At 38.7% G+C, this 25657-nt stretch overlaps 1 protein-coding gene across 1 annotated transcript in view; it reads left to right on the forward strand.

Moving 5' to 3' along the window:
• The window catches only part of FAM171B (family with sequence similarity 171 member B), a 36083-nt gene extending 11467 nt beyond the window's left edge, over nucleotides 1-24616 (forward strand). Inside the window, exons 2-8 of the mRNA XM_085065965.1 lie at nucleotides 9257-9490; nucleotides 10196-10288; nucleotides 10582-10737; nucleotides 12520-12687; nucleotides 16283-16399; nucleotides 16927-17050; nucleotides 17323-24616. Of these exons, the coding sequence (XP_084922091.1) occupies nucleotides 9257-9490; nucleotides 10196-10288; nucleotides 10582-10737; nucleotides 12520-12687; nucleotides 16283-16399; nucleotides 16927-17050; nucleotides 17323-18658 (2228 nt within the window). The 3' untranslated portion in view covers nucleotides 18659-24616. The remainder of the gene's footprint in view (nucleotides 1-9256; nucleotides 9491-10195; nucleotides 10289-10581; nucleotides 10738-12519; nucleotides 12688-16282; nucleotides 16400-16926; nucleotides 17051-17322) is intronic.
• Nucleotides 24617-25657: the final 1041 nt, after the last annotated feature.

The following is a 25657-nucleotide window of genomic DNA, read 5'->3' on the forward strand; positions in this document are numbered from 1 at the left end:
CAAAGTTGCTATGGTAATTGTAATTCTCATAGGTTTATTGTGTCCTGCGAGTTCTCATGTTCTGCCTTGGATGATGAAACAGTCTGATTTTAATTTGTGAAGAAAAGGCATCTAATGGTGAAAAAAATGAGTACCTTGCAGCAGTACATGCTATGCACTTAATTCCAGTGAATTTTTTAAATATGTATGCCATGCAGCGTTAAAGGAATACAGGAAAAAAAAATCCCATATAACCTTCATGGCAGCTTTCCTATCTGAATTTCATGGCTCCTGCTTAGGTAGCCCACAAAAATATATAACAGGGAATTTTCTTGCTATTTTCTCCATCTTACCAGGAGCACTTCAAAGTGCTTGGGGCTGTGTTCCCACTGGATAGCAGAGTGAGTCGTTAGCAGCTTTATGGATTAGCCTGATGACATTCTGCTGCACCTCGTACAAGCAGGATCATTCCAGGAAGGTGTTTATTGATTATGCAGCAGTAATCATTAGGCATACAGCCTATGATCATCTGGTTTATTTTATTGATTTTGCAGGACTTTAATTTCTTTGATATTTGGTTCCTTAATTTCTTTAAAATTTGTGGAATGATTATCATGCTTATCCAGTTTGTTTATGCATCTGGCCTGAGATCTTGGAAGAGCAAAAACCCCTTCTAATAGTAGAACACAGCTGCTGGTTGTAGAAGAGGGTTATTTCCATTTATTTATTTAAAAAACTCATCAGATCCTCTTATATACATATACAACAGATCTTCAAATTGATAAAGTTAAAATGACAATTTGCCTACTCAATCATACAGATTTTGGATACTGAGACCATCCAGACTATAAAGTAATCCAAATCCATTAAAATAATTGCAAGCATTAAAAGTTTGCATTTTTTAAAGGGGTTGTGTATGTGTGTGTGGTTTTGTTTTTGTTTTTTGTTTTAATATGAACTCCAGGTAGTGCTGCAGTCCCTGCCTGAGCTGTGTGTCACAGAACGAGCTAGCTGAGATCAGAATGTCTGTTGGGAAGTGCTAGGAGTGTCTCAAGTCTTTCTCAGCTGGGAAAAATTACCTTATGCTGGGCAAATAGCACATCACAGTGTGGCAGCTCGAGTTTGCCAGTGTTGAATATTGGCCATATTTAGTTCTGCTTAAATTTCATTTTTTCTTCTAAGTTGCTTCTGAATTTGGAGGAACTGATTCCCAAAGTTGTGGGGAGAACAATTTATTGGTTTACACTGACATAATGGCTATTGACTGCTGTGGAAATTCTTTCAGTGGCTAAGTACTAATGAGGCATAAATTAATATTTTTCAACAAATATTTGAGGATGAAATTTCTATTAAGAATGTTTCGCAGCTTTCTTTACCTTTCTCTGAAAAAACAAACATCTTTTTTGTCTTGTTTGCTTAAGATTTGTATTTACATATGCACACACATCCATACAAAATATAAACCCCTGAAATATGTTTGGATAAAGGGAAAACAATATTCTGTTCAAGTGAAAGAAAATAATTATCCTGCTGAAGTGAAACAAACTTTTTTTGGTGAGAGCATCAGGAAAATGCAGTGTTAATTCTGTGTAAGGAAATGCTGCCCAGTCTGTGAATACTTTTGCTGGGAAAAAAGGTATGACTGAGACAAACATTCTATTTCTTTAGTGTGTTGAGCTTTTTCTTTATTTATTTACTTTTGTTTCCTATCAAAATCACTTTAAGAGAAAGAGGCTTTGTTCTTATCTTAAACACTTGCTCCAGTATGTCAGTAGACAGTCAGCTTCTCTTCTTCTTCATTGTCTGATACAGTTTTATTGTAATATGAAACTGAATTTGGATTCTGTTTTGAACTAAATGAATAATTAGTCTTTGACCTACTAATTTACTTAGAATCTTGACGTTTTCTCTGGATCATGCTAATTTCCCAGAGGCAAATCCCTGCCAGTTCTTCAGTCTGAGAGATTAGAAATGTCCCTTTAAAGTGCTCATCCTGATGGGTTTGATTCAATGCATTTAATTTCGTGTAATTCATTTATCACTCTTTTTAGTGTGAGGCTTGCAAAAAACCTCATCTTTAGAAGAATTGGTCTTTTTTCATGATCAGTGATCTCACAGGCTGAAATATTACAGGGAGTCATCATTACTCCGGGATGGATTGAATTCTGGGAGGAAGGAGACTGAGCAGAGCTCTGTGAAGGAAAGAGGACAGTATGAAAGGCCCAGGGAAATAGGGAGTAGGAAAGGGAATTTTCAGAACACACTGAATGAGCAAAAAGCAGGTGTATTTCTGTTTGAGATGACAGCAGATTGTTGGGTTTACATGTCCTCCTGCACTGTTGTTTTGTTCAGCTCTTTAGAGCACACCTATCCAGTTGTTTGAAGAGATGCAGCCTCGCCTTGGTGAGGAACTGAGGAGTCAGAATGATGTGTGAAATGTGTTCTCAAGCTCTGCTTTTGGAGGAAGGGTCACCTGAAGACTGCAGTGTGTGCTGAAACGATGCATGCATTGACATGAATGAGCTCCTAGTAAATAATTTCCATTTCTTCTTACCCATGTACAGATGCTTGACAATTCTGGCACTGTGGTCTGCATGTGCCTAACCCAGCTGTGCTAGTGAAATAAGGAAATGTTTCTCTGTGTCTGAAACAATGCTTTATTTGAAGCAAATATAAAGGAATTTGTTTGAAAAGCAATCAGAATATAATTTTTTTTTTCCCAGCAAAAGCTTAGTTCATCCTGACAAAGCTTAGGTGACAGTGTGTTGAATTGTTTTTAATTTCTAATCTGTTGCAGTTTTTCTTGGCCGTGAAGCACCAGCTTGGTGGAGACACCAAGATCTGACTAGATTGGGTTAAACTGTCTCCTGTAAAATTACTGTAACAGCCTTTCTCTTTGAGAAAGGCACTGCCTGTTCACCCCCAGGATCTCAACCCTTCGCTCCCTCATAATTGAGATTTTGTTGATGCCCTCTGTGGAAATTGGTTGACCAGAAATAGGGCAATGGGAATACTGTGGTGTCCTACTTTCCCAGACCCTGTTTTGCTGCTTTGTCCTTGGAAATTGGTGATGTGTTCTGTGTCACTGCAGAGATTTTTGCCAAAGCTCTTCTTTTAAATATCCATCCTAATATTCGATTTTGCATTAAAATATTTTAAGGGAGTGTGGAGCTACAGAACTGTACTGCTCAGATTATGTGGATTGGCTCTTCATATACAAATGTAGCAAATGCTGATTAGCTCTGGGCTCCAGTTTAATTTTTTTTTTTTTACAACATCTTTGTGTTGTCTAAAAGGAGTTTTCTGTCAGTGTCTGTAGTTGAACAGAAATGCCCAGCGCCCCTGACATGGAGCAGTAAAACATCAATATCTTTTCTCCAAAGGGCATTTCAAGGAGCAGCCTGTAATTGCTTTAAAATTGGAGCCATAATGCTGCCATTTTGCCTAAAGATCAACCCAAGCAAGGCAATTTTTAGCAATTGCTGCAGCCTGTGCTTGTCCTTATCTACCCCCGTTCTTTACCAGTCACTTTGGGGTTACTGTTGGGTCCCTGGCTGGAAAGTTTTAACTCCCAGAGTGATTCTGGAGAGGGGCAGTGCAAACCTAACCTCCTGCTAAGTGCAAGAGTGAATCTGTCAGTAGTTGTCAAGTTCGGAGTGTTTTCTTTTTGCAGCCAGGTGGAATGATTATAGTTGTTGTCCTAAACACGTTGTTCCTATCTAAATTTAAGGTTCTCTTTTCCTGAGGAATTGATTTTTACAGCTGGTTAGGTATTTGCTGACTTTTCTCAGACGTTTTGTGAACAGTGTGAGTGTCTTTGCTCCTCAATTCAGTCATAGGTTGTTTAAAATATAATATGCAGATTGTACTTATAACTAATTAATAAAGACAAAGTTAAAATTGCACAGGGAAAAACGCTTGTGGTGTATTTTTTATTTTAGTAGTATTCCTGTTCCATTTTAGGGAGGAAAAATAATTTTCTGCTATCTATTTTCTGCTACTGTTTTAAATCAGAGCAGCAGCATATAAATAGCATATAAACGTCCTTATAAAGCATCACGTAATTAGTTTTTAAATGACATATTCTGTTCCCAATTTGGAATAGATAGAATGATTTGTGTAGAGTTAGAGAGATCTTTATATGTGTATATCCCCATTTGTACTATGGTCTATAAATTACTGCATGGAGTATGACAGGATAAAAGAACACTGATAGCTAACAAATGAAGCCCACATTTGGCTGTAGAGGTTATTAATTAGATTTGCAGGTTATTTGATAGCTATGAGAGGCATAATTGAAAACCGGGCAGAGAGCTCACCCCAGTGTGTGACAAGAACTGTCACAACACACCCATAAAATAGTCACAGGAGTTTAGGGGTCACCTCCTATGTCATTTTAATGCACAGTGCAAGGCAGAAAGCTCGCTCCTGTGTCAGTGCTTTGTGCCTCAGTGCAGCACAAAGGTACCCACAGAGGGATGGAGTGCTGTGGGGAGGGGGCTTGGGCAGCACTAAATCAGCCCACAGCACTCAGGTGCTGCCACAGTTCCCCTCATGGGCAGGGGTTTTTATGGACTGAAGCTGCAATGGGCTTTTACTTTTTCAGTCTGTGCTTTTGTAGTTGGTCACTGGTATTACTGTTGTTTTAAGGAAATTTTAAGAAGGAATGATTGGTGTTTATGGGCAGGAGGAATGCTTGTATATGACCTTTTTTCCACTGAAGCCAGATGTGTGTTGGCTGTGCAGATTATATGTGTCATTGATTTCCACCCCCATGGCAATATCCATTGCAATACTGGATGTCTAGGAAAACCCCATATTCTTATTACACATTTTTTCTTTACAGATCAGTGCACCTTCCATGTCCCTGATTGTGTTAAGACAAAAAATATGGTGTTCTATGAATGTAAAAGATGGAAAAAGGGTTGTTCAGTCAGCTAAGACCAAGCAAATGGCGCAGCCCAGGTTTTCTCTGGCCTGGTTGTGCTCTACAGGCAGTTGCCATAAAACTATCAGTGTGTGCCTTTTCTGGCTTGGGCTTAAACATTTCTAGGCAAGGATGAGAGAAATCTCCTCTGAAGGAAGGAACTGAATGGATAATTTAGTTGTGGTTACTGTTCACCCCATAAAATAATTGCTTAACTGGGTAGTTGTCCATGTATTTGAGAGGAGTAACTTCCTCCTTCCAGATGCAGAACCTCTTGGTGATAAATAGGGAAAGGAACTTAGGGCTGGGTTGCAGAATGTATAGGAATTCTTCCTGGCCAGTGCCCTGTGTGTGTGTGTGTGTTCACCACCATATCTCAGTTAATGATGTGTGTGGTTTGGAATATATTGGTGCCTCTAAGGGCTCTGGCCTTGATCATGTTAATTAAATCTCACACTAATGGTAACCAGATGACATGCTTATCTGCAGGTCAGAATTAAGAACAAATTACATGGACCATAAATGAGACTTTTTTGCAGTGTTACATTTGTACCCAGCTTTTAATTCCAAGCAGTTCTTTGGCTTGATTCTGTGATACAATTTCTTAGTTAGCACAGTGGTGTGAAGTCAAATTCCAGGCATTAGATGTTGTTTCTCAAAGAAATGAGGTGTCATTTCACTGGCCAGGACATTTCTGAAATAGCTAAATGTGGTAGAAGGCTTTGTTTCCTTTTGTCTGAATAACTGCTGCATTTGTTAGAAATTTACAGAAACATTTTAATGCTGTAGGAGTTGGCATTTCCAGTGGAGCTGCCGAGAGAGGAAACCCTTCCTCTGAGGCAGCACAAATCAAATTAGCAAGGACTGAGTTCTTTCTTCTAATTGTCGGAGTTCTGTCAAATCTGTTTAATACTGAGATACAGCTGACCCACTTGTGTTTGGCATGTGTCACTGACCAGAAAAAAGCACAAGGTTCATCCATTGTTTAAGTTTTAAGCTTTGGTTTTGATAAAAACTTAACCAACCATTCATTTTTTTTTATCTGAATATTTTTTTCCAGTGTATTTATTGTGATAAAAATATCCTACCACAGTTTCCATCATAGTTGAGACTTAAAAGTGTCCTTAAAGACTTGTAAATTAGGGTATTTATAAGAAAAGCAGTATTTTCTTTGCAAATTAGGTGTCCTGGTTGTTACTATGACATTGCTAATAACAGAATGCCATTAAATCTGTGTTAAATTTGCACATTAAATGCATGTGAGGCTTATGAGGGGGTTGGATTGAGGAGGGAGTTGTTCTGGGGATGTCAGGGTTGGAAAGATACAGATCAGGGCTGTAGGACCAGAACTGCACACACAGTCTGAGCTCCTAGGGCCTTGTGATTGTTCTGCATTTAACTAGGCTGCAACAACTGCTCTGCAAAACTGTGGTGAATGTGGCTGGGCGAGTGGAAGATTGCTGTTACTGCTGGATTCTGGCCCTTTTTTAACATGCTAACATTTCATTTCATTTGAAGCATTTGGATGGAGGCTTAAAGATGTGTCCTTGTGTCTTCTGTGCTGTTACTGTTCAAGAGTGGAAAGATGAATTTTTTTTAAAAAGTCTCTCCAAAAATCAGTGCACAGGAATTTCAAGTGACTTGTTGGCAGAGTACATTCTAGTTGGTATTAGAGAATCCAAGTGCAGGCAGGGCACAACTCCCTGCCCATCAGGAGACTTCCTCTTGTCAGGAAGACTCTTGCTTTAGCACAAAAGATGAGGCCACAGGCACTGAGAGCCAGGGATTGAGTCTCCTCTAATCTGTCTGCATATTCAGGGGCATGAAGTGAGCTCTCCTCACTGCAGAAACTGCTGCCTGTGTGTGACAGACACAGAGCTGGGGCCTCCTCCGAGGCTTTGTCTCAGCAACCCCCCCTGCATTTCAATCCACATTTCCAGCCTCGCCTCTGTGTCTCCTCAACACCCCTTCAGGCAGAGCATCACTTCGGGGAAATGCCCTGGCAAATTCTATACCCACAGGAGAAGGAAGTGATCAAAGTTGAGCATGGCTAGAAACAGTCAGTGATGTTTGTCAGTTCACCATGAGAGAGTGAAAACAGCACAGCTTTCTACAGTTTTACAGTGCTTTGGGGTTTTTTTTGAACCCAGAGGTTCTAAGAAAGTGAGGTTGGAGGTGAGAGGAAGAAATAGTTTTGTACAAAACAACCTTTGAATTTACTAACAGCTGGAGGATGACCACAGCACTTGCCCCCACTCCTGTGTCCTCTTGTTAGGCTTTTTGTCAGCAGAAAATGGAAAATACTCATTAAAAGTATGAAATGATTGAAAGAATATGTCTTTATGAGTACACTTTAATTTTTTATGCTTATTTCAGTTGGTAAAACTAGTCTCTTTTTCTCCTGACCTGATTCCAACTGTTAAAATACCAGTTTATAACAGGCATTTCTGGTATTGGTTGTTACTGGCATAAGCTGGAATTCTGTACCCTTGAATTGCTTACTTTTGAATACCATTTCGTGACATACTCCTGACTTCCAAATTATTACTGGATAATAATATTGTACACAGCCTGTCTCCTCTCCTCTGTAGCCTTTTAACTAGTCATTGGCCAGGGGCAAATGACCTGTTTTTCAAGTTTTGGCAGCCACTGGAATGATGCTAGTATGTGTGTAACTGGATCAATGCCTGGAGGAGCTGTTTGGAGCCCATAATTTGCTGACATGACATAATTTTTTTTTCCCCCAATCATTACATGATTTAAAACCCCTCTAGCACAGCAATTCAAAGCAATTTTATTCTCGCAATATCTTATGTAAGGAAAAAAACCAACTCAGATGACATTGTTCTAAGATTAGCGTGCATTTTCTGTTTAATTCTGTCAAATATGTTTGAGTACCACTGGGGTATTTTTTATTTTTCTGAAAGTATGTATTAATTTGCTCAAGGAGATGTAGATTTTTGTATAACACTGCAGAGAATCAATCTGGCACAGCTGGTAATTTTTGCTGTGTATGTGGTAAACAGTAATAAATTGAGGCCAGCGTAGCTTTTGCTGTGTGCAGGTAATTTTTTTGCATGAATATATGGTATGCTCCATGCATACAATAGATCTAAATAAAAACTTATTTCAGAGAGGCCCAACTTGGGCATCTTGACTTCATACTGGGTTTTTTTTATGGATTGCCCTCAGCTCCTCAAAGCCTATTCGTTTAAATCAAGGTCAGTGGCAGTAATCTCTTGGTGCAATGTCAATCTCAGTTATAGTGGGGACAACATAACGAAATTGAACTATGATTTTAGGTAGATACATTTCAAATAACTGAACTTGACATTTGACCTAAATAGAAATGCATATTCATAATGAATGTATTTGAAAGTATTAGGATATCAAGTAGTGCAGTGGTAATGAATAGTAGAATGTCTGTAACCAAAATACTGGAAAATTGATGTTATTTAAAATATTTTTGACAGGGGTCCATAGATAATTTATTTTATAACAATAACTTAATAGCATTCTGGAAATAAGGTGGAATTCTGTCCCTTTTCACATACTGTGAAAAGACTCCCTAATGGTTTATTTGCAATCAGGGTTGGAGGGAAATTGAATGTGATTCAGAGCACCTTGGGACTATTTTTCAAGTGGATTTATTATTTTCAACACAATGCCCAGTCACTCTAATTGTGATCTCTGCAAGACACTGGGTATGATATGGACTATCAGATCCTCTAATTAGCAGTAGAGAAATACTATTTAGAAGTTGCAGTTTAGGAAGGAGAAAAGTAGCCCAGTGTAGGAAATGGTTGTTTAAAACAGTGTCTGGATGCATTTTGTTGCTTTATAATAATTTTACACATGTAAATATAAATGTGTTGTCCCTCTGTCTGTAGACATCAGGTTCTCTGCTTTTAGAAACTCAAGGTATATCTTGAAATATGTGTCCAAAGCCAAGGGTTACACTTGGAGAACAAGACCATCTGTATTACCAGTGTGATATTGCAGAGCATATTAAGTCTCCCATTGTCACAGGTGCATTCTTCAAGCTTTAAGAAAAAGGGGAAGAATTGCTTTGTGATTTTGGTTTTGTTTGTTGCTTTGCTTTCTTTTAACTACATTGGTATTATATTTGCTGAGTATGATAAATACTTTTTGACACCTTTGTGCCCCATCTTATGTGCCCCTTCCCTGGGGCATACAATTGCATGGTTACTCCTGCCTTTGGCCAGAGATAGAGATCCACTGTATCACGGATGAATAACAAAGACCTGAACTGTAGAACTTCTTTACAAATTCATGGTGCTTAGTTGCGACGTGTCATTATGACCTCCTGGTTTTTGTTTTTGTCCATAGGATCTGTTTTTACCCTAAAAGTTCAAGTAAATGACATCATCAGCCATCAGTATCTGCAACAAGCAGTGGTAGAGGTGTTTGTTAACTACACCATGACAAATTCCACCCTGACTGGAAACAATGGAGCAGTGTTAATAAAAGTCCCCTACAAACTGGGCTTAAGCTTAACTATTGTCTCATACAAGGATGGCTACCTGCTGACACCTTTGCCTTGGAAGACTGCGAGAATGCCAAGTACGTAAGCACCTTACAGTCCTATTATTAAACTGTATCTGGCACTCATTAAATTTCTCTCCTAAGCTGTCTGGCTAGTTGCTGTCAGCTGAACACGACTCAGTGAAATCAGTCCAGGGAGGTGGTGCCTGTCAGTGCAGATCTAAGGGTGAACGGTCTGTTAAACCTGTCAAAATTCTGATTACTCTAAAACAGAAAATAGCCCTTTTAAAATCCAAGTAGGTTATGTAGTGACACACAGTGAATTCTTAGATTTTGTTTTGCCTAGATTTAGCAAAGAGCTGTTAATGTGTTCTGACAAAAATCTTGTTGACCTGAGTGATTCCTGGAGTGCCGATGCTTTTTGTCCTCTGTGACAGGCATAACCTGTTGTTACAGCTCCCTTTCAGCAGTGTTTCCTCACAGGTTCTCTTGTTTAACTACTGCATGCTCTTTAAAAAGGCACATGATGGTTTTTTTTAAAGAGACTTTTAAGAATTCTAGACACTTCTTTATCCATAGAAGATTTAAAACAGTAGCAAACATTCAACAGAGGTCTCTCTGCCTAAACACTAAAAGGGCTGCTCTGGATAACACGAGTAATTTATTTAGTCTTCATGTGCTCTCTGCTTTATTAACTGCTCTGTTCAATATTCCTTTGGATTTGGAGACCTTAGAGGATTTGTTTTGGTTGCACAGTGTAACAGATATTATCATTTTCCACAGTATACTCGTCCGTGACGCTCTCATTATTCCCACAAAGTCAAGCTAATATATGGCTGTTTGAAGATACTGTCTTAATTACTGGAAAACTGTCTGGTAAGTTCTGTGTATGCAGACTGTAATGAAACACTTTGTGATAGCCATCTGTACACACACGGAAAAAATTCAGCATCTTCTTATTCTCATGTAATACCTATCTACTCAAAGCCAGAGTTTCTGTTAATTATGTAGCTGTATTAGGGGCTGTGATAAGTGCAAGACTGGAAATATACAAATCATGGAGAAAATGGGTGAAAACAGGTTGGTATGCTAAGTGGATTTCTGAAGAGTAATGAGAACACTGTTTGTCTGTTTTACTGTGGCTAAGATAAAATATTACTCTTTTACAGATGCCAAATCTCAACCGAGTGTTCAGTTTCCAAAATCTTTATTAAAGCTTCCAACAAATCATATTGCAAATGTTACAGCCTATCTGACAGTGCCAGAGCAGTTTTTAAAAGTGGACAGCTTTCTCTATACAACAGGAATTATTCTAAATAAATCAGGTATGTGAATATGTTGGTTAAGAATTCTCGTAAAAAAGGATTATAATATTATAATGCATATGAGTGCACAGTGTTTCAGAAAAACATAGGCTTAATTAAAGAGGGCTGAACCTTCTTCCACTGTATTGCATCACAAAGCTTTGTTTCATAGCAGTAAGCTATAAACACATCAGGTGAGTAATCAGTGTTACTCTTTTTTGGTCCATGCAGTTTGAAAACGTAACAAATCTTGCTGTACTGAAATACTGCTTTTTACATATATATATATATATATATATATATATATATGTTCGGGATTTCATGAGACTGTGGAATTGGTTTAGTAAACACCTTAAGAATGCAGTGCTGGCCAGGCTGTAAAGTAGGTGAAGCTAAAGAAATCAGTGAAACAGCAGCAGTTGCCTACAGCTGTGGGGTTTTCTGCATTTTCACTGGAGTGATTGGTTCTAGGGCATTACACCGTTTATGAAGCTTGTATGGAATCTCCTGCTTGGCTCACAGTCAGTCTGGGCAAGTTTGGGACCAAGTGGTCACTGTGTTACAGAGCACAATTATTACAGTGTTTTCTGTGCATCTGATTCTCTGGAGAAGCAGTAAGGGGGTTCATGAGTCATAACTCTGCTCTTATACCACTGGATTTTTTAATTTGTCATTCTATCAGATATTTTTTTAATTTCCATAAGTACAGTAATGTCTGGTAGGTTGTACTGTGTGCAGTTGAACTTTCTTTTGTTCTTTTCATTCTATTCCCAGTGGATCTGAAGCCATGAGGCTCTTGAATTCATTGTGGTGCATGAAGAAGGCACTACATAGCTTATTTAAACTCGTCATGCTCTATTCTTTAATTTTCACTCCATTAAAGGCATCATATATGTATTGATATTTTGACATAGATATTTTAAAATCTTTCTTATCTATGTTTCACCTCCTGGAATGGAAAGCAGAAGGGAAGATGCATAAGAGAGAATAAGCAGTGTTTATCCTCTTTGAGTTTTCCCTTCAATCTGTCTGGCATGTGTTTTAAATTATTCATATAGCCCTGAAGGAATAGGCTTCCTTTTAGGGCAGGTGGAAGCTAATTGATATCTGATGTGCCAGGAGCTCTCTTACAACCAGCTTCTAACAGTCTGCAAGGATTTAACATTATTCTGCTACTTACTAATTCTGTTTCAGCTTCTCTCACCATCCTGTCATATCAGGCATTCTGGAGCACTGCAAACTGGTGAAAGGAAAACAAAGGAAACAAACTTTCAGGCTGCTTTGTAAATGCACCCTTTTCTCTAAGTGCTTTGACAAGCCTCATGATTAACTATTCAGTTAATTATAGCCACAAAATTAGGAAACCGATCCTTACAGGAGAAGTTCCAAATGCCTTAAGTTGGATTCAATGTTACGTAGATTGTGATTATACCACAATTTTTGTATTATCTATAGTTCAGATAAGTTAGATGTTTTGTAATCTGATTATCTGAGGAGAAAAACCCTTCTTCCCTCACCCAAAAAGAGGTTTTGCCTCATCATTAGTTCAGCAGTCAGCACAGAACTTGGATGCTGCAAAACTGTTTCTCTTACAGCACTGTTATAGAAATGACTGTGTTTTATTTTAACCATAAGTTATTAAAAGTCTGGAAGAAAAGTAATGCTGACTTTTATTTCAATTTGGTGACAGCTGTCTGTGTAGCTGGATGTGGATGAGGACTTGCCTTTAGCAGCTTAATTGTTAATTTATTTAAAAAAAAACAAACTATGATTGGAGAATTACAAGATATTTCTCACCTTCAGGTTTCAAAAGCATGGAATTGACTCCTCTTGCTGCCATATGTGTAAATGTTCTTTTGGCTGGAAAAGAATTGAACATAAATGGTCCCATTCAGGTTACACTTCCTCTTCCCATGACTACTGTAAAATCAGGAGATGCTGTACCTGCCTGGACATTCGATATGAAAATTGGTAAGTGGGCTGAGTTATTTGTTATTTTGCCTTCTAGCACATGCCTGTAGTTTTGGGCACATGGAACAGTGATGGCACTGTTGTATGAGGTGATGGTCAATAGATGGTCAATTTTTTTAATGGACTAGCTTGAATTGTTCAAAGGTATTTCCCTGTTTTCTTTAGTTCAAAAAGCTTTGGTAAAATTAATTAGCATTCCTATTGCCTGCATTTTTAGTGTATTGGATTTTTATTTTCATGGAAGGCTGAGTATTCACAGAACACATATTTTAAGTGATGTTAAATTTCAAGCCTAGTAATTTTGTGCATTCCTTCTTAAAAGAAAGCAAACCAGAATTGAAGGTTTGGATGCTTTGTTTCCCAGAGTGTAGCTCTAAAGATCCTTTGACGCTAGAACTGGAATAGATATTGCTTCAGTTAACAAAAACAATTCAGAAAGTGAAATGAAGGGGAAATAAGAGTTATCCAAGGGAACAGCATAGTTCTTCCAGTCTGCATGCAAAGAGGAGGCTGGGGATTAGTCATTCTAAACCTTTTGTCATCCCTTCATGTCTAATTTTAGTCAAGAGTGAGTAATGAGCTATGTACACGTAACCCATTTAGCTGACCTGTATTAGGTGTGGGTGCATTAATGTCCTGATTGCCTTACATTGCACCTTACACTTGCCATCACACTGCAGCCTGAAATATGCGAGTGAGTGAGGAGGTCATGTCTTGCTCCTTATTGAGGCAAAAAGCTTTTGCTCAGCTGTTGGAAGGACAGGAGAGGGACACCAGCTCTAACAAAGTGTTGTTTACATGTTCAAGAAGGAAACTGATTATCTTAAGGAAGAACACAACTGAGGAACATGGATTTGAACTAAGAACATGCTAGTACAATTGGTTAGGCTGTCTGGTGGGAAAAGAGTAAGTAGGATAAGTTTTGGCATAGAAGATTAGGTCTATTTGTACACCTAGAAGACTTTAGAGGGGTAATTGGAATGGAAAGAGGCATTTTTCATCAAAGAAAGGGTTTTAGTCTGAGGAGGAAAAATAGCACCCAGGGTTTAAATTTCTTACTGCTGCAGCCACTTTTGCCACCTCCTGTGCTCATCCTGTGCTGAGCTGTTTTAACTCCCTAAACAAAGCTAAGTGAACAATGTTGTTAAAACAAGGAGTTGCCAGAACTGGAGCAGCACGGGATGCCGTTAGAGTATAAAGCAGTGTAAGGTGTTGGTTATGTGGGTATTGAGGGACCTACTCAGCACCCCTACGTAGGCATGTTGGCACTGGGAGTAAAGCAGGGGCCAGGAGCATGGCATGCTGATCCAAAACCCACTGAAACCAGTTCTTTTCTTCCTCTCCAATGGGATGTACTTGGACAGAGGTTCCAATTGTTTGTAATGGATGCTCTCTGACATGTACTGTTCACATGGAACTTCCACTGCTGCTTGCTGATGAGAGGGCAAGGAGGACTGTGAAAAAACCGGAAACTTTTGTGGCATAACTTAACTTGTTCTTTCTCTCCCATTTCCTCATTTCTTACAGTGAAAATTTGCAACTGTATTCCCTGTTCTGGATGTTTATTCTTCAATAAGTTTCTTTTTTTTTTTTTTTTTTTTAACTTTGGTCTGACATGCAAAATGACTTTTTCCCTAGGTAACTGAGTATAATAGCAAGGCATGCTTTAGTCAAAGTTCTGCTGTCTGAGGGCAGCTGAACACCTCAGCTCTCCAGCAAGCATTCCAGAGCATCCATAAGGAGCAGCAGGCCCCCATCTGAGCTGAATGCAGAGCTCCTGCTGCACTCAGTAATGAGGCTGTGGCATCAAAGATGCTGCATGCAGGATGTCCTCAGCAAGACACTGACACAATTTTAAACTCTGAAGTCCTTGGGTAATGTGTTGTGATGGTAATCAGAGCTCCCATGTAGATATTGATAGTGGCAAGGGAGCAGGTCTGTGTGTGTGACCCAAAAGCACCCGGAAAAAGAGAGAAACTGCTTTCACAGGTCTGCCTGGGCAGTGTTCCCTGGGGTTATTCCAAGTGGAGTAGTACTGAGACTGTTGCTGGAAAATCAGCTTTGGTAACTGTACTCCAGCTGCTGTAAATGCAGAATTTGTTGCTCTATCTTGAATGTGGCTTGCTTCTTACTAAATATTTTGCTGCATTAGTGCTAGAAGTACTTTGTGGATTTTAATAGAATTACAAAAACCAGAAAGCTTGCATTCAACATTAAATTGAGAATTATATGCTTCTGCTTGAATGGCAGTAAACCACAGAGAAAATGGGTTTACTCATGAATCACATTTTTGTATTTTTTCTTAATAACTACTATTTTCTGTAGAGTATATTGGGGGGAAATGTAATTTACTGAAAAGGACAGCAAGCATTGTCTAACTTCTTACGGATTTGTTTAGCCAAGATAGAACTTCTGGAGACCTGGAAATTATTTTTGCCTTTTATATAATGTACGCTGGCATTACTCCTTACGCCTTACTGGATGAGGTTTCTCAGGTAACTGAGAAGGCATTTCAGGGCTCTAGGTGGGTGCTGCTGCCCTTCCCCTCTGCCAGCCATCACAAGCACCAGGAGAAGGCTGCCTATTTTACTGCTAAATGATATTTTCTGTGTGTGTGCCTGTGCATGTGAGCATCTGGGGCAGGTGTCCAGCCTCATCTTTACCTCCTGACTGGGAGCTATTTACTTTTGCTTTGCTGAAAGAAGGGTCCTGGAAGAAAATCTAATTGGAATTCATATAAGCTCCAGCTTGCATGAATTATACTGTTTTCATACTTTGATTATTGGTGTTTTATGAAAGCTGGTGGTTCTCATTACCTCCTAGTATTTGCAGGTTGAATATATAAGGTTGTTTATATGAGGCTGTTTTTTGTCTTAGAATTTCACAGATGGCCCACAATAAATGTGTTTAAGTGAATTAAGTATAATTCTCTCTCTTCTAATGGATCTTTATTAACTATAGAAGCTGGCATACAGTAATACCTGTCCTTTGCATTGCCAAACAGATGGTGTGGAGTCTGTGTCCTAACAATAGCACTTCCTGGGGCTAACTGAACTGTTACTGCCTTGGGGCAGGGAGGAGGAGAGAAACATTCAAGACAAACATTGTTTATTCTTTCGCCGCTCAATAAGATTAAATGTTTTCCCACTAAGTTCTGCTAGCTAATTAAATGTTTTCCCACTAAGTTCTGCTAGCTAATGCTAAACTTGTGTTCGTATGGATCAGTTACCTGCTCCTTCATGCTTTGGTCTTAGCCTTCATGCATGCTTAAGGTTATATAATAGGCTTTTTCAAATTATTTGTGTGCATATCTGTGACAAGTATTAATAGAAAATGAATAATATTCAGTTAGTTTCCGGTAAGTCATGTTGATGCTTTGTTTCAGAGTAAATGGCCACAGAGGGATATTTGCAATGAAATTGTCAGGAGAGCAAGTTTGCATGTTTACTAAAGCCGTGTAATAAAGTGTCTAGGTCAGAAGTTTCAGGTTTTTCTTGTAATCTTGTGTATTTTTGGTAATAGCCTAATTGCTAATGGTTTGAGCTGTAGAAGAATCCTACATGGTATATGCAATGTTCTGTCCTTTTTTTCCCAGGTGCTTGGGTAAACCGTGGGCTAGGAATGGTCAAGGAAGTGGATGGTCAGTTAGTGTGGACATACACTGCTCAGCACTTGGGCTACTGGATAGCAGCTCCACTGCCTGGGACGAGAGGTATGGCAAGAGCTGGCAAAGCAATTGCTGAATGCCCCATGTAAGGCTGTCAGTTTGATTGCTTCATTTAGCAGCAGGAAGGGAGAAGTGACATGCAACCTCACCACTTGGATAACTTCTGTTTGAGTCTTCATGATGATTTTGTTGCATGTTTTGTAAATTCATATGAAGGGATCAGTCAGAGAAACAGCATATCTAATTCTAAAAACAGAACTCTGACAGAGTGCTAACTAGAAAATGCAGGTCACATTTCTAAGTCAGTTTGGACAACTAATACAAATATAATTTGACTGGAATGATGTCATGGTAAGGCTTTAGTACTGGAGATGAACCTGTCATTATATTGTAACCTGTTGTATATTTTCTAGTTTGCTGAAATAGCAAGGTAAAAATGGGAAGGATGAACATAATGCCATTGGAACACAAAATCCCTGGAAAAGTACTGTTCAGTTTATTAGCTCTGCACATCAAGTGGAATCATTTGGTTTTAAGAGCTAATGCTTGTCTGGTTTTGTTTGACAATCTAGAATCCATTATTAGTGCTGTTTCCAAGGACATAACAGCCTATCACACCGTGTTTCTTACGGCCATACTGGGAGGAACTGTTGTCATTATCATCGGATTTTTTGCTGTTCTTCTTTGTTACTGCAGGTAAGTGAAAAGAAGTTCCAGTGAGCTCATTATGAGTGGAATTTGAGGTTGATAAAATAGTCTTTTGAGGTTGAGCCTTGTTTCCTTAGCTAAACTATAATGTGTAACCTAATTTTTTTTTTTAATTACAGTTGTCACAGAACTTAGTTTTGAGTTTGTGATGTCACATTACACTGTAACTTCTTAGCCAAAGTCTAACCTTCAGCTTTGCTCGTCAACAGTCCAGTATTTCCTAGTATGCTCTGCAATCACCTTGCATTTCTTTTGCACAGGGATAAATGCCATCGGACGCAGAAGACGGAAAAAACCACAACTAAGCTGGAGGTCATAAAAAAAGACCAGACAACATCAACAACTCACATAAATCACATCAATGCTGTCAAAGGGTCTTTAAAGTTGGAGGATAAGTCACAGTTATATACACCGAAGCTTTCTTCATACAGCCCTCAGAGAAGGCTGTCTATAGACACAGAGGATGGAAAATCACAAGACAATTTTAAAATATACACAGAGGATGCTTCTTATCAGTCATCCTGTCAGGCTGGTCAGGCAAGAAATTCAGCCCATTCAGTGGAACCTAATGCTGCAATGAGGCTTTTACAGCAGCCAAAGCACAGTAACAGTGCTATTTCCCAGGCTCCTAGGGACATTCCTGACCAAAACAGATACCTTACACTGAAAGAGGAGATGTACGGGCTTTCCCATATCCCAGAACATCTAATGCATATTTACAATCAACCTATTGCTATTCTTCAAACCTCAGACCTTTTCCACTCCCCAGAACAACTGCATCCCGCTAAATCAGCAACTTTGCCAAGGAAAGGGCAGCTGGTGTATGGCCCCATGATGGAACCCATGAATCGTGATGGTTACATGCAAACACTGCCCAAAATGCCAGCGCATTCTCATCCCCAGCCTTCTGCCTGCAGAGATGAAAACAGTACCCTGGATGGTGAAGAGGGCTTGCCTTCCCAAACATCCAACTGGAGCCGCTACACCAACAGCTTACTGGAATCTGTCTCTGTTCCTGGAACGTTGAACGAAGCAGTTGTAATGACTCCGTTTTCATCTGAACTTCAAGGTATTTCAGAGCAAACCTTGCTGGAACTCTCTAAAGGAAAACCATCTCCGCACCCTCGAGCATGGTTTGTGTCCCTGGATGGAAAGCCAATTGCTCAAGTGAGACATTCTTTCATAGATCTGAAAAAGGGAAAAAAAACAGAGAGTAATGATACCAGTCTGGACTCTGGTGTGGACATGAATGAGCATCATCCTAGCAGGAAACTGGAGAGAGAGAAAACTTTCATTAAAAGTATGCCACATTCTAAGATTCTTTACTTGGAAGATCTGGATCTGAGTAGCAGTGAAAGTGGGACCACTGTTTGCACTCCAGAGGACCAGGCTGTGAGGCACATTATGGAAGGAGGGAATGGGCCAGTCATAGAACAGCATGATGAGGAAGGTTTAAGAAAAAAATCTCTACCAGGAAGTAATGAATCTGGTATCCCTTCTGCTAAAAAAAGGGATAGACCAACTCTCGTGAAAAGAGATAGCAAAACCAATATCTGGAAGAAAAGAGAGGAGAGGCCACTTATTCCTATAAATTAAAACACAGTGTGCTTTGTGCTGTTGCTCTCCCTGCTGGTTGTTGACCTCTTGGCTGCTTCTGTAATTCTACAGTGTTGGGTTTACAAAAGTAATGTTGTTTTCTAGAATCAAGAAAAGTTTCTTTTTTAACATACAGATCGAGTTAGTAAACTTCAGCTGGGCAATTGATATTCCATGTGAATTCAAAACAGGGGAATGCTACTATTAAACTTTTCCAGTTCCTAATTTTCCTGGCCGTATGGGGAAAGCCCACATTTTATTTAGCCTGTCATTCTTGGACACACCTTTGGGAATGCACAGTGAGAAATGTAGGCACATGTTTTAAGTTTTTTGTACTTGTTGCTAATGCGATGGTAGCCTAGATAAAGCCATCCCTCAGCCTTGTTCCTAATCAATGTGACCATCTGTACAGTATTTTATATGTGAACTTTTCTAGGGATCTGTTACTACTTCTTTGTATAATGTGAAATGTTTCATCCCTTGGTCCCACGACACCAGCAGATGAGCTCTGTTGGATTTATCTGTGGAGCTCTATAGCATTCCTGCCCTCCCTGTGTGCCCATCCATGTGCAGTTCCACACAACAGTGGTGGAAGGGGGAAGTGTTTAAGCTCTGTGGCTGCTGCAGATCATGGTCCCCGCTGTCTTAAGATGTTGCCCACCTGCTTTGTTTGAATCTGCTTTGTTATGACTGATGGATGTTGAAGACTGACATCTGCTATGAAGTGTCCACATCCAGCAGAAAAGACTGGTTCTGGTAGCACTTGAAGCCACTGCTACTCCTGATCCCAGTGTCTTCTGGCTTCTTTGTCAATGAAAATCTTCTCTTCTGCATGCTGTTGGGCCAGTTGTGAGCCACCGTACAGCCTTGAATCTCTGCATATTTGCAAGCAAGAATTTGGCCCATGGTGAAAAAGTGTGCAAGATTAGACAAATTATGCCTTGGAAATTGTTTCTTGAGCAGGAAAGCTCGGCACTGTTGCTTTTTATTTTACATTTGAAACAATGTAAGATCATTTGAGGTTTATGTGCCTACATTTTGCCAGCCTGAGCTGCTTTTGTCTAGGTTTGCAGAGGAGTTAAACAGGCATTAAAAGTTGGGGGGGAGGGTTATGAGCATGAGACAGCCGATCGCAAAATTTGGTCTATAATGCAATATAAATACTACTTATGACTCATCTTAGAGTTAAATTTACCAAAAGTCATGAATGCATGAATTGTAACTAAGATATGTATAGAGGAAGGAAAGGCCATCAGAATATTTTTTAATTTTAATGTTCATCTTGTCAAAGTGATCATTTCAACTTTGGCTAACAGAAAAATGGATGTATCTCTTAATGTGCTTCATATAGTATACAGAATGTATTTCTGTGGCTTTGAGGCTGTTTCTCTGGTGAAATAAGTTCCAGCATTTTGGCTTTGGCAGTTTGGTTAAAATCATCCTAAAAAGGCTTTATAGATATTTCCCGTAGAGCTTGGTTAAGGTTCTGTACTAAGACCCAAACATACAATGCCTATATTTGAATTGTGGGGTGAGGGGTGCTTGGTTGTCTGCCCTGTAGTGCACTCAAGAGTTGGGAAGTATCCTATGCAGCTGGGCCTCTGGGAATATTTACTCAGGAAATATTACTGTGAAATCTGTCTGTTATGTTGGGATTGTCAGTTGTCTGGTGCTGTTTCTAGAAGACTATGGAAGGTAACCAGGTTGGTACTAGCAATGCATCAGTCCAAATTCTGGTGAGCTGTTGCTTCATGAACAAAATGTTCCTATTGAGTTCAAAAGCATGAAAGGGCAAATCAACTTGAAGATAAGTTTGTGTGGTGGGTTGACCTTGGCTGGATGTTGGGTGCCCACCAAACTGTTCTATCGTTCTCTTTTCCCAGCTGAACAGGGGAGAGAAAATAAGATGGAAAACTACTCCTAGACTGAGATAAAGCAATTTGCTAAAACAAAAGCAAAAGTTTGTGTGTGCACACATTGGAGAAGTTCATGGAGAGCAGCCTCCTGATGGAAGGATCCTGCGCTGGAGCAGGGGAAGGGCTTCTCTCCCTGACCAGTGGCAGAAACCACAGGTGATGAACTGACCCATTCCTATCTCCCTGTGCCACTGGGGGTGAGGAAATAGAGCTGGGAAGGAGCGGCGGGTGGGGAGGTGTCGCTGTTGAACCACTAGCGGAGTGAAAGAACCAGGCTGGATCAAATGTGGCTGAAATCTGATTTTAGTATTTAATTCTAAAACTTATATAGACTTTCAAAGGATTGGGTCAATTCAAAACCTCCCCCTAGGCCGATTGGCCAGGCATGAACCACCTATCTTTCCAGAGACCTTTTCAATACCATCCAAACTTTATTTATAAAAAACACAGGAAGAAGAAGAGAAAATTCCCATGGGAAAGAGTCTGTGTTACCACAGGGGGAAGCAAGGTGTTTTTAAGGTTTATTTTACTTCTCATTATCCTGCTCTGATTTTGTTAATAATAAATTCAGTTAACATCCCCAAGCTGAGTCTGTTTTGCCTGTGATGGTACTTGATGAGTGATCTCTCCCAGTCCTTACCTCAATTCATGAACCTTTCATTATATTTTCTCTCCTCTGTCCACTTGTGCAGGGGACTGGTAGACTGGCTTTGGTGGCTGCCTGGCATCCAGCCAAGATCAAACCACTTCAATGTGCAAATAAGTCTGTAATTAAATTGGCCTAAAGAATCTGGTTCAGTTATGATTCATCTATTTCAGATATGAAGATGGCTTGTCATATCAGCATGCTTTTAGTTCTCTTTCTAGGTAACAGGAATTCTGTTGTCCAATACCAAATACATTTTCACAATACTTTTTTTTTAAATTTGCAGTTCTACTGGATTTTGTGTATGACTTTCTAGTCCCAGATATTGATAATTTAATCCTTTGCTTTGTTACATACATTAGTAGGAATCAATTTATATATGCACATTTCTTTGGAAAGCTGCTCTTGAGGTTCAATATTGCCCTGTTTGCAGAGTTGCATCGGTTCTCATGGCTCCCTTTTCAAAAAGAGATTATTATACATTCTGTTGAACATAATGGAAAATACCCGTCAAGCTAATGGTTTCATGGAGTTTATATTAAGTTCATATGTCTTTACCTGAAATTTTGTTCACCTACAGTAATATTTCAGATTTTTTAATGCATTTTTCATTGTATATACTAAAAAGACCTCATTTCTCAAACTTACTTGTATCATTAAAAAATACAGACTACTCTAAACGGCTTTATTTACATGAGTTCAAAGGAACCAAGTATGGCATTCCATCTCTGCCAGAGTAGGTATCTTGTCTTCAAAGAAAAAGGATTAGAAATCCAACTCTAAAATTATTATGATTATGATTTATATTCATACACAATATTTCAGAATATATTATCTCAGTCATCACATTCCAGCTGTATGTTGGAATTTATGCACTGGAAAAACCTGTATTGCCTATTAGTGATTAGAATTCTTTTTGGTTTTAGATAATTATAAAAGGAGTTTGACTATGCTGAGCTCTAAAACTTTTCATTCCACAAAAAATTCTAGATTATGTGTAACATGGAGAAGACAGAATGACACAATGTTTTGGTAGTCAAACTAACAGTTTTTCTGTATTTCTCTATATGATTTAAAGATACGAATTTATAGAAATCACTGAATTTCTTTTTTGGGATTTTTTTTCTGTTGGCTCTTTGCAGCATTAAGAGACTGTTAAAATGCTGGTGCCAGAATAAGGTGTGTACAAAAATCAGCAAGGATTTGTGGCACACAGTTCTTGGAAAGGCCAGGGAAACATCCAGAGGTTTTGACTTTTTTGAATCTGGAGGTTGATTACCTTGAGAATTAGAAGTGGGCCATGTCTGTGAGCCCCTTCTGGGGAATGAGTAGGGAAAATTAGAAAGGATATAGCTTCTTTCTTATGCTAGTTTGCAAACTGATATGTATTTGTGCTTTGGTGGAATCAATTGTTTTCAAAGAACACCAATGTTTGCAAGAATTATGTCTCAGTTCTTCCCAAGGCACTTCTTGAGCTGTCAGCTTTTGCAAGAAAAGCCCTCAGGTATGTATGTATAGATTTAAGTGCAAGCTCATTGACTGTCATTTTTAGATTGTTACAAAATTCTAGATATTATAGAATTAAAAAAAAAAAAGGGGGGGAATCACTTAAATCACTTTTCATTTAGAGAAAAAAAAAATCTTTATAGTATGGTCAGAAAATAGAAGAACACTGGTATTACAAACCTGAAAGTCAAACCTATGTGTTGATTAGGGGTATTATTTACCAACATAAAGCTGGAGATGGCACACCAAAAATAATCCAGGATGTAGGAATATTTAGTTGTCTCCTTTGTTTTCATGCAGTCATTTGTACCAAAGAGGATGAAATTAACGGGCACCAGTATAAATTCTTTTTGTAAGGTGAAAAGTGACACAGTTTCATGACACTACTGATCTAACACTGTGCAAATGGAAAGTGTACTACATCTGTTGTCTAGTACTTTATAGTAGGAAAATCTGGAGGTAGATTAGCCTGCTGAAGTGCCTTTCTCTTTCATCAGACTTATTTTATCAGTGGGACTCCTGACTATATGAAAAGCACATTATGGTTTTTTTCTGTTAGCCAAAACCCCCCTGAATTCATACAATTATGTAGCTTTTATAAAATTTGAAAGGCAGATCTAGTGTTTTTTATGTTGGAATACTGACTTCTGCATGTTGATGATGATGGTAATTGTTGTAAACCCTGGGTTTTGTATTTTATGTTTGAAAAGAAATTAAATAAATATATCTTTAGCAATTTGAACACTAGTATCTTTTAAAAATGCACATATGGGATTTGATTCAACTTCTTACGCTAAGTGCAAGCATCTTGAAGTCACTGGACTTACAGGTATGAAACTGACTGGGATATTAACTTCAAAAATGAAATGAATATATGTTTATATATAAACACTATTATAGTGATAAAAATCCATTTTTCAGCTGCTAACTTTGCTTGCCAGTAGCAGCAGAAATTTTTGGAGATGGGTACATAATTTGTATTTTCTAGAACCAATTTTTATCTCAATTTAGACCCTAACATGCATTGGTTTTTAATTACTGTTTAATTTTTTTTCTTAATTTTGTGGTATTCTGCAAAACACTACTATGCCTACGGAGTTAAAAATGAGCATTCTTTTATAAGAGTTTGTACTAATTTGTGCCACACTTCTAACAGTAGGCAGCTGTGTTTGAGTTAAAGAATTTATATGAAAGGTGGTTTAAATGACTTGAATCTGAGCTTTGTTTTCTTTTTAAAAGCAGTAATCGTGTTATGACAAAAAAAAAAAAAAGCTTCAGGTTTTTTTTTATGACTGGCAGGGCAAAACCCTGTGATTACTTGTGCTAGCACTCTCAGCCTGAAAACTGTTTTACCAAATGAAATGTTTTCAGTCAGTTTTAGGACTTACTGAACATTCCTATATTCCCTTTTCCCAAAATGTCCTGGTACATCCTTCCCCAGGTAATTGATTTAGTTCCTTTAAAGCACTTGTTGCACTTCAGTCCATGTTAGAACAGTAATATTTTTACATGTTATTGTGTAGAAAGGCAGTTTTTAGTGCTCATTAGAGCATGTTGTTCATACTAAGCCTGGCTCTGGATGTTGCAAGGCAGGTGAACTCAGGGCACTGGCTGTGCTCACCACCTTGAATTGTGGAGCCTTATATTCAACAAAGGCTTCATGATCTTGGCAATCATTTTCAAAAACTCTCTAGTATGGATATTGTTTATGTAAAACATTCTTGATATTCGGCATCCTGGTTTTAAGTATTTCTACCTTTTTATATTTTGTCAGAGGTGTCTTTTCATCTCTGTATTTACTACAGTATCAGTGTATCTGTTGCTGAAAATGTAACTAAGATTTGTAAAATGTTACAGCTTATGCAATATAATAAAAATTTGAAAAAGTTATCAATGCCTGAACTTTTATTTGAGCACCTTTGAGGCCATATGTTGATTAGGGACATCTCTCAACACTTTTTTCCTAAATATCATTAAATAATTAATTTTTTTTCTAAAAATCATCACTGTAATTCCCATGACCAAAGAATGTTATCCTCCTTCAGGTTACTAATTCTCATAGAGTCACATTCTCTGTTCTGCTTCTTGTGAAGAAAGACTTCTTGTAGTCTTCAGCTGGACCTTAGAGACCTGGAGACAGCTCTCAAATGTGAGAGCTCTTTCTGAAAATCTAGAGACAACACAGCAGCAAAATTAACTTCTAAGACATAAGTATGTGCATTTGTGATTGTTACAGTAATCTAAATTCACTGATGATGTGAAGGAACCAGCTATCTGGTTCTACCACACATTCCTTTTCACAGCTCCTGTATTTTGTGGTTGCTGTGCTCTAGTTCAAGGCCTGGGCTGTTCGTGAATTTCTTTGTGCTGACGGGATTCCCCAGCCTGTAACAGTCCCAGGTGCATCTCTTACAGAAGGTGATTGGTACCCTGCATAATAACATTGAGAAGTTAATAAGGTCCAGGCAGGTTTAATTGGAGAAAATCCTGGCAGTGATGGTTTATGCCTGTGCCCTATACAATCAGCCTAAAGAACCTCCATTATCTTCTCAGCTCATGGTGGTTCCCATGGCCCTTTTGATTTGCACCACATTGTCAGCTACAAGGGCTTATCTACATAAAGATCTGGGAAAGGTAAGGTAAGGTAGGATTATTTCCATCTTTTGTGCCTGTAAGGCTGCCATGGTGTAAGATATATATGCAGAGGATGATGAAGCTATATTTTATGGCGCTGTTTTTGCTTGTCTCAACATTTTTCTTAAGTACTTGGCTTTTAGCTGTGTCAGTCTAATTCAGTGCAAGGTCTACCTGATTTTTAAAAGGGGAATAAAAATAAATTATACAGAGTAGGATACAAAAAAAGGAAAATGTTTGGTACCTGTCTAAAAATAAAAGCTGTGGAGAAGAGCAAAATCATGTCATAGGTGTTAC

This window comes from Lichenostomus cassidix, chromosome 7, assembly GCF_008360975.1.
Source record: "Lichenostomus cassidix isolate B80296 chromosome 7, HeHo_3.0, whole genome shotgun sequence".
Classification (NCBI taxonomy): domain Eukaryota; kingdom Metazoa; phylum Chordata; class Aves; order Passeriformes; family Meliphagidae; genus Lichenostomus; species Lichenostomus cassidix.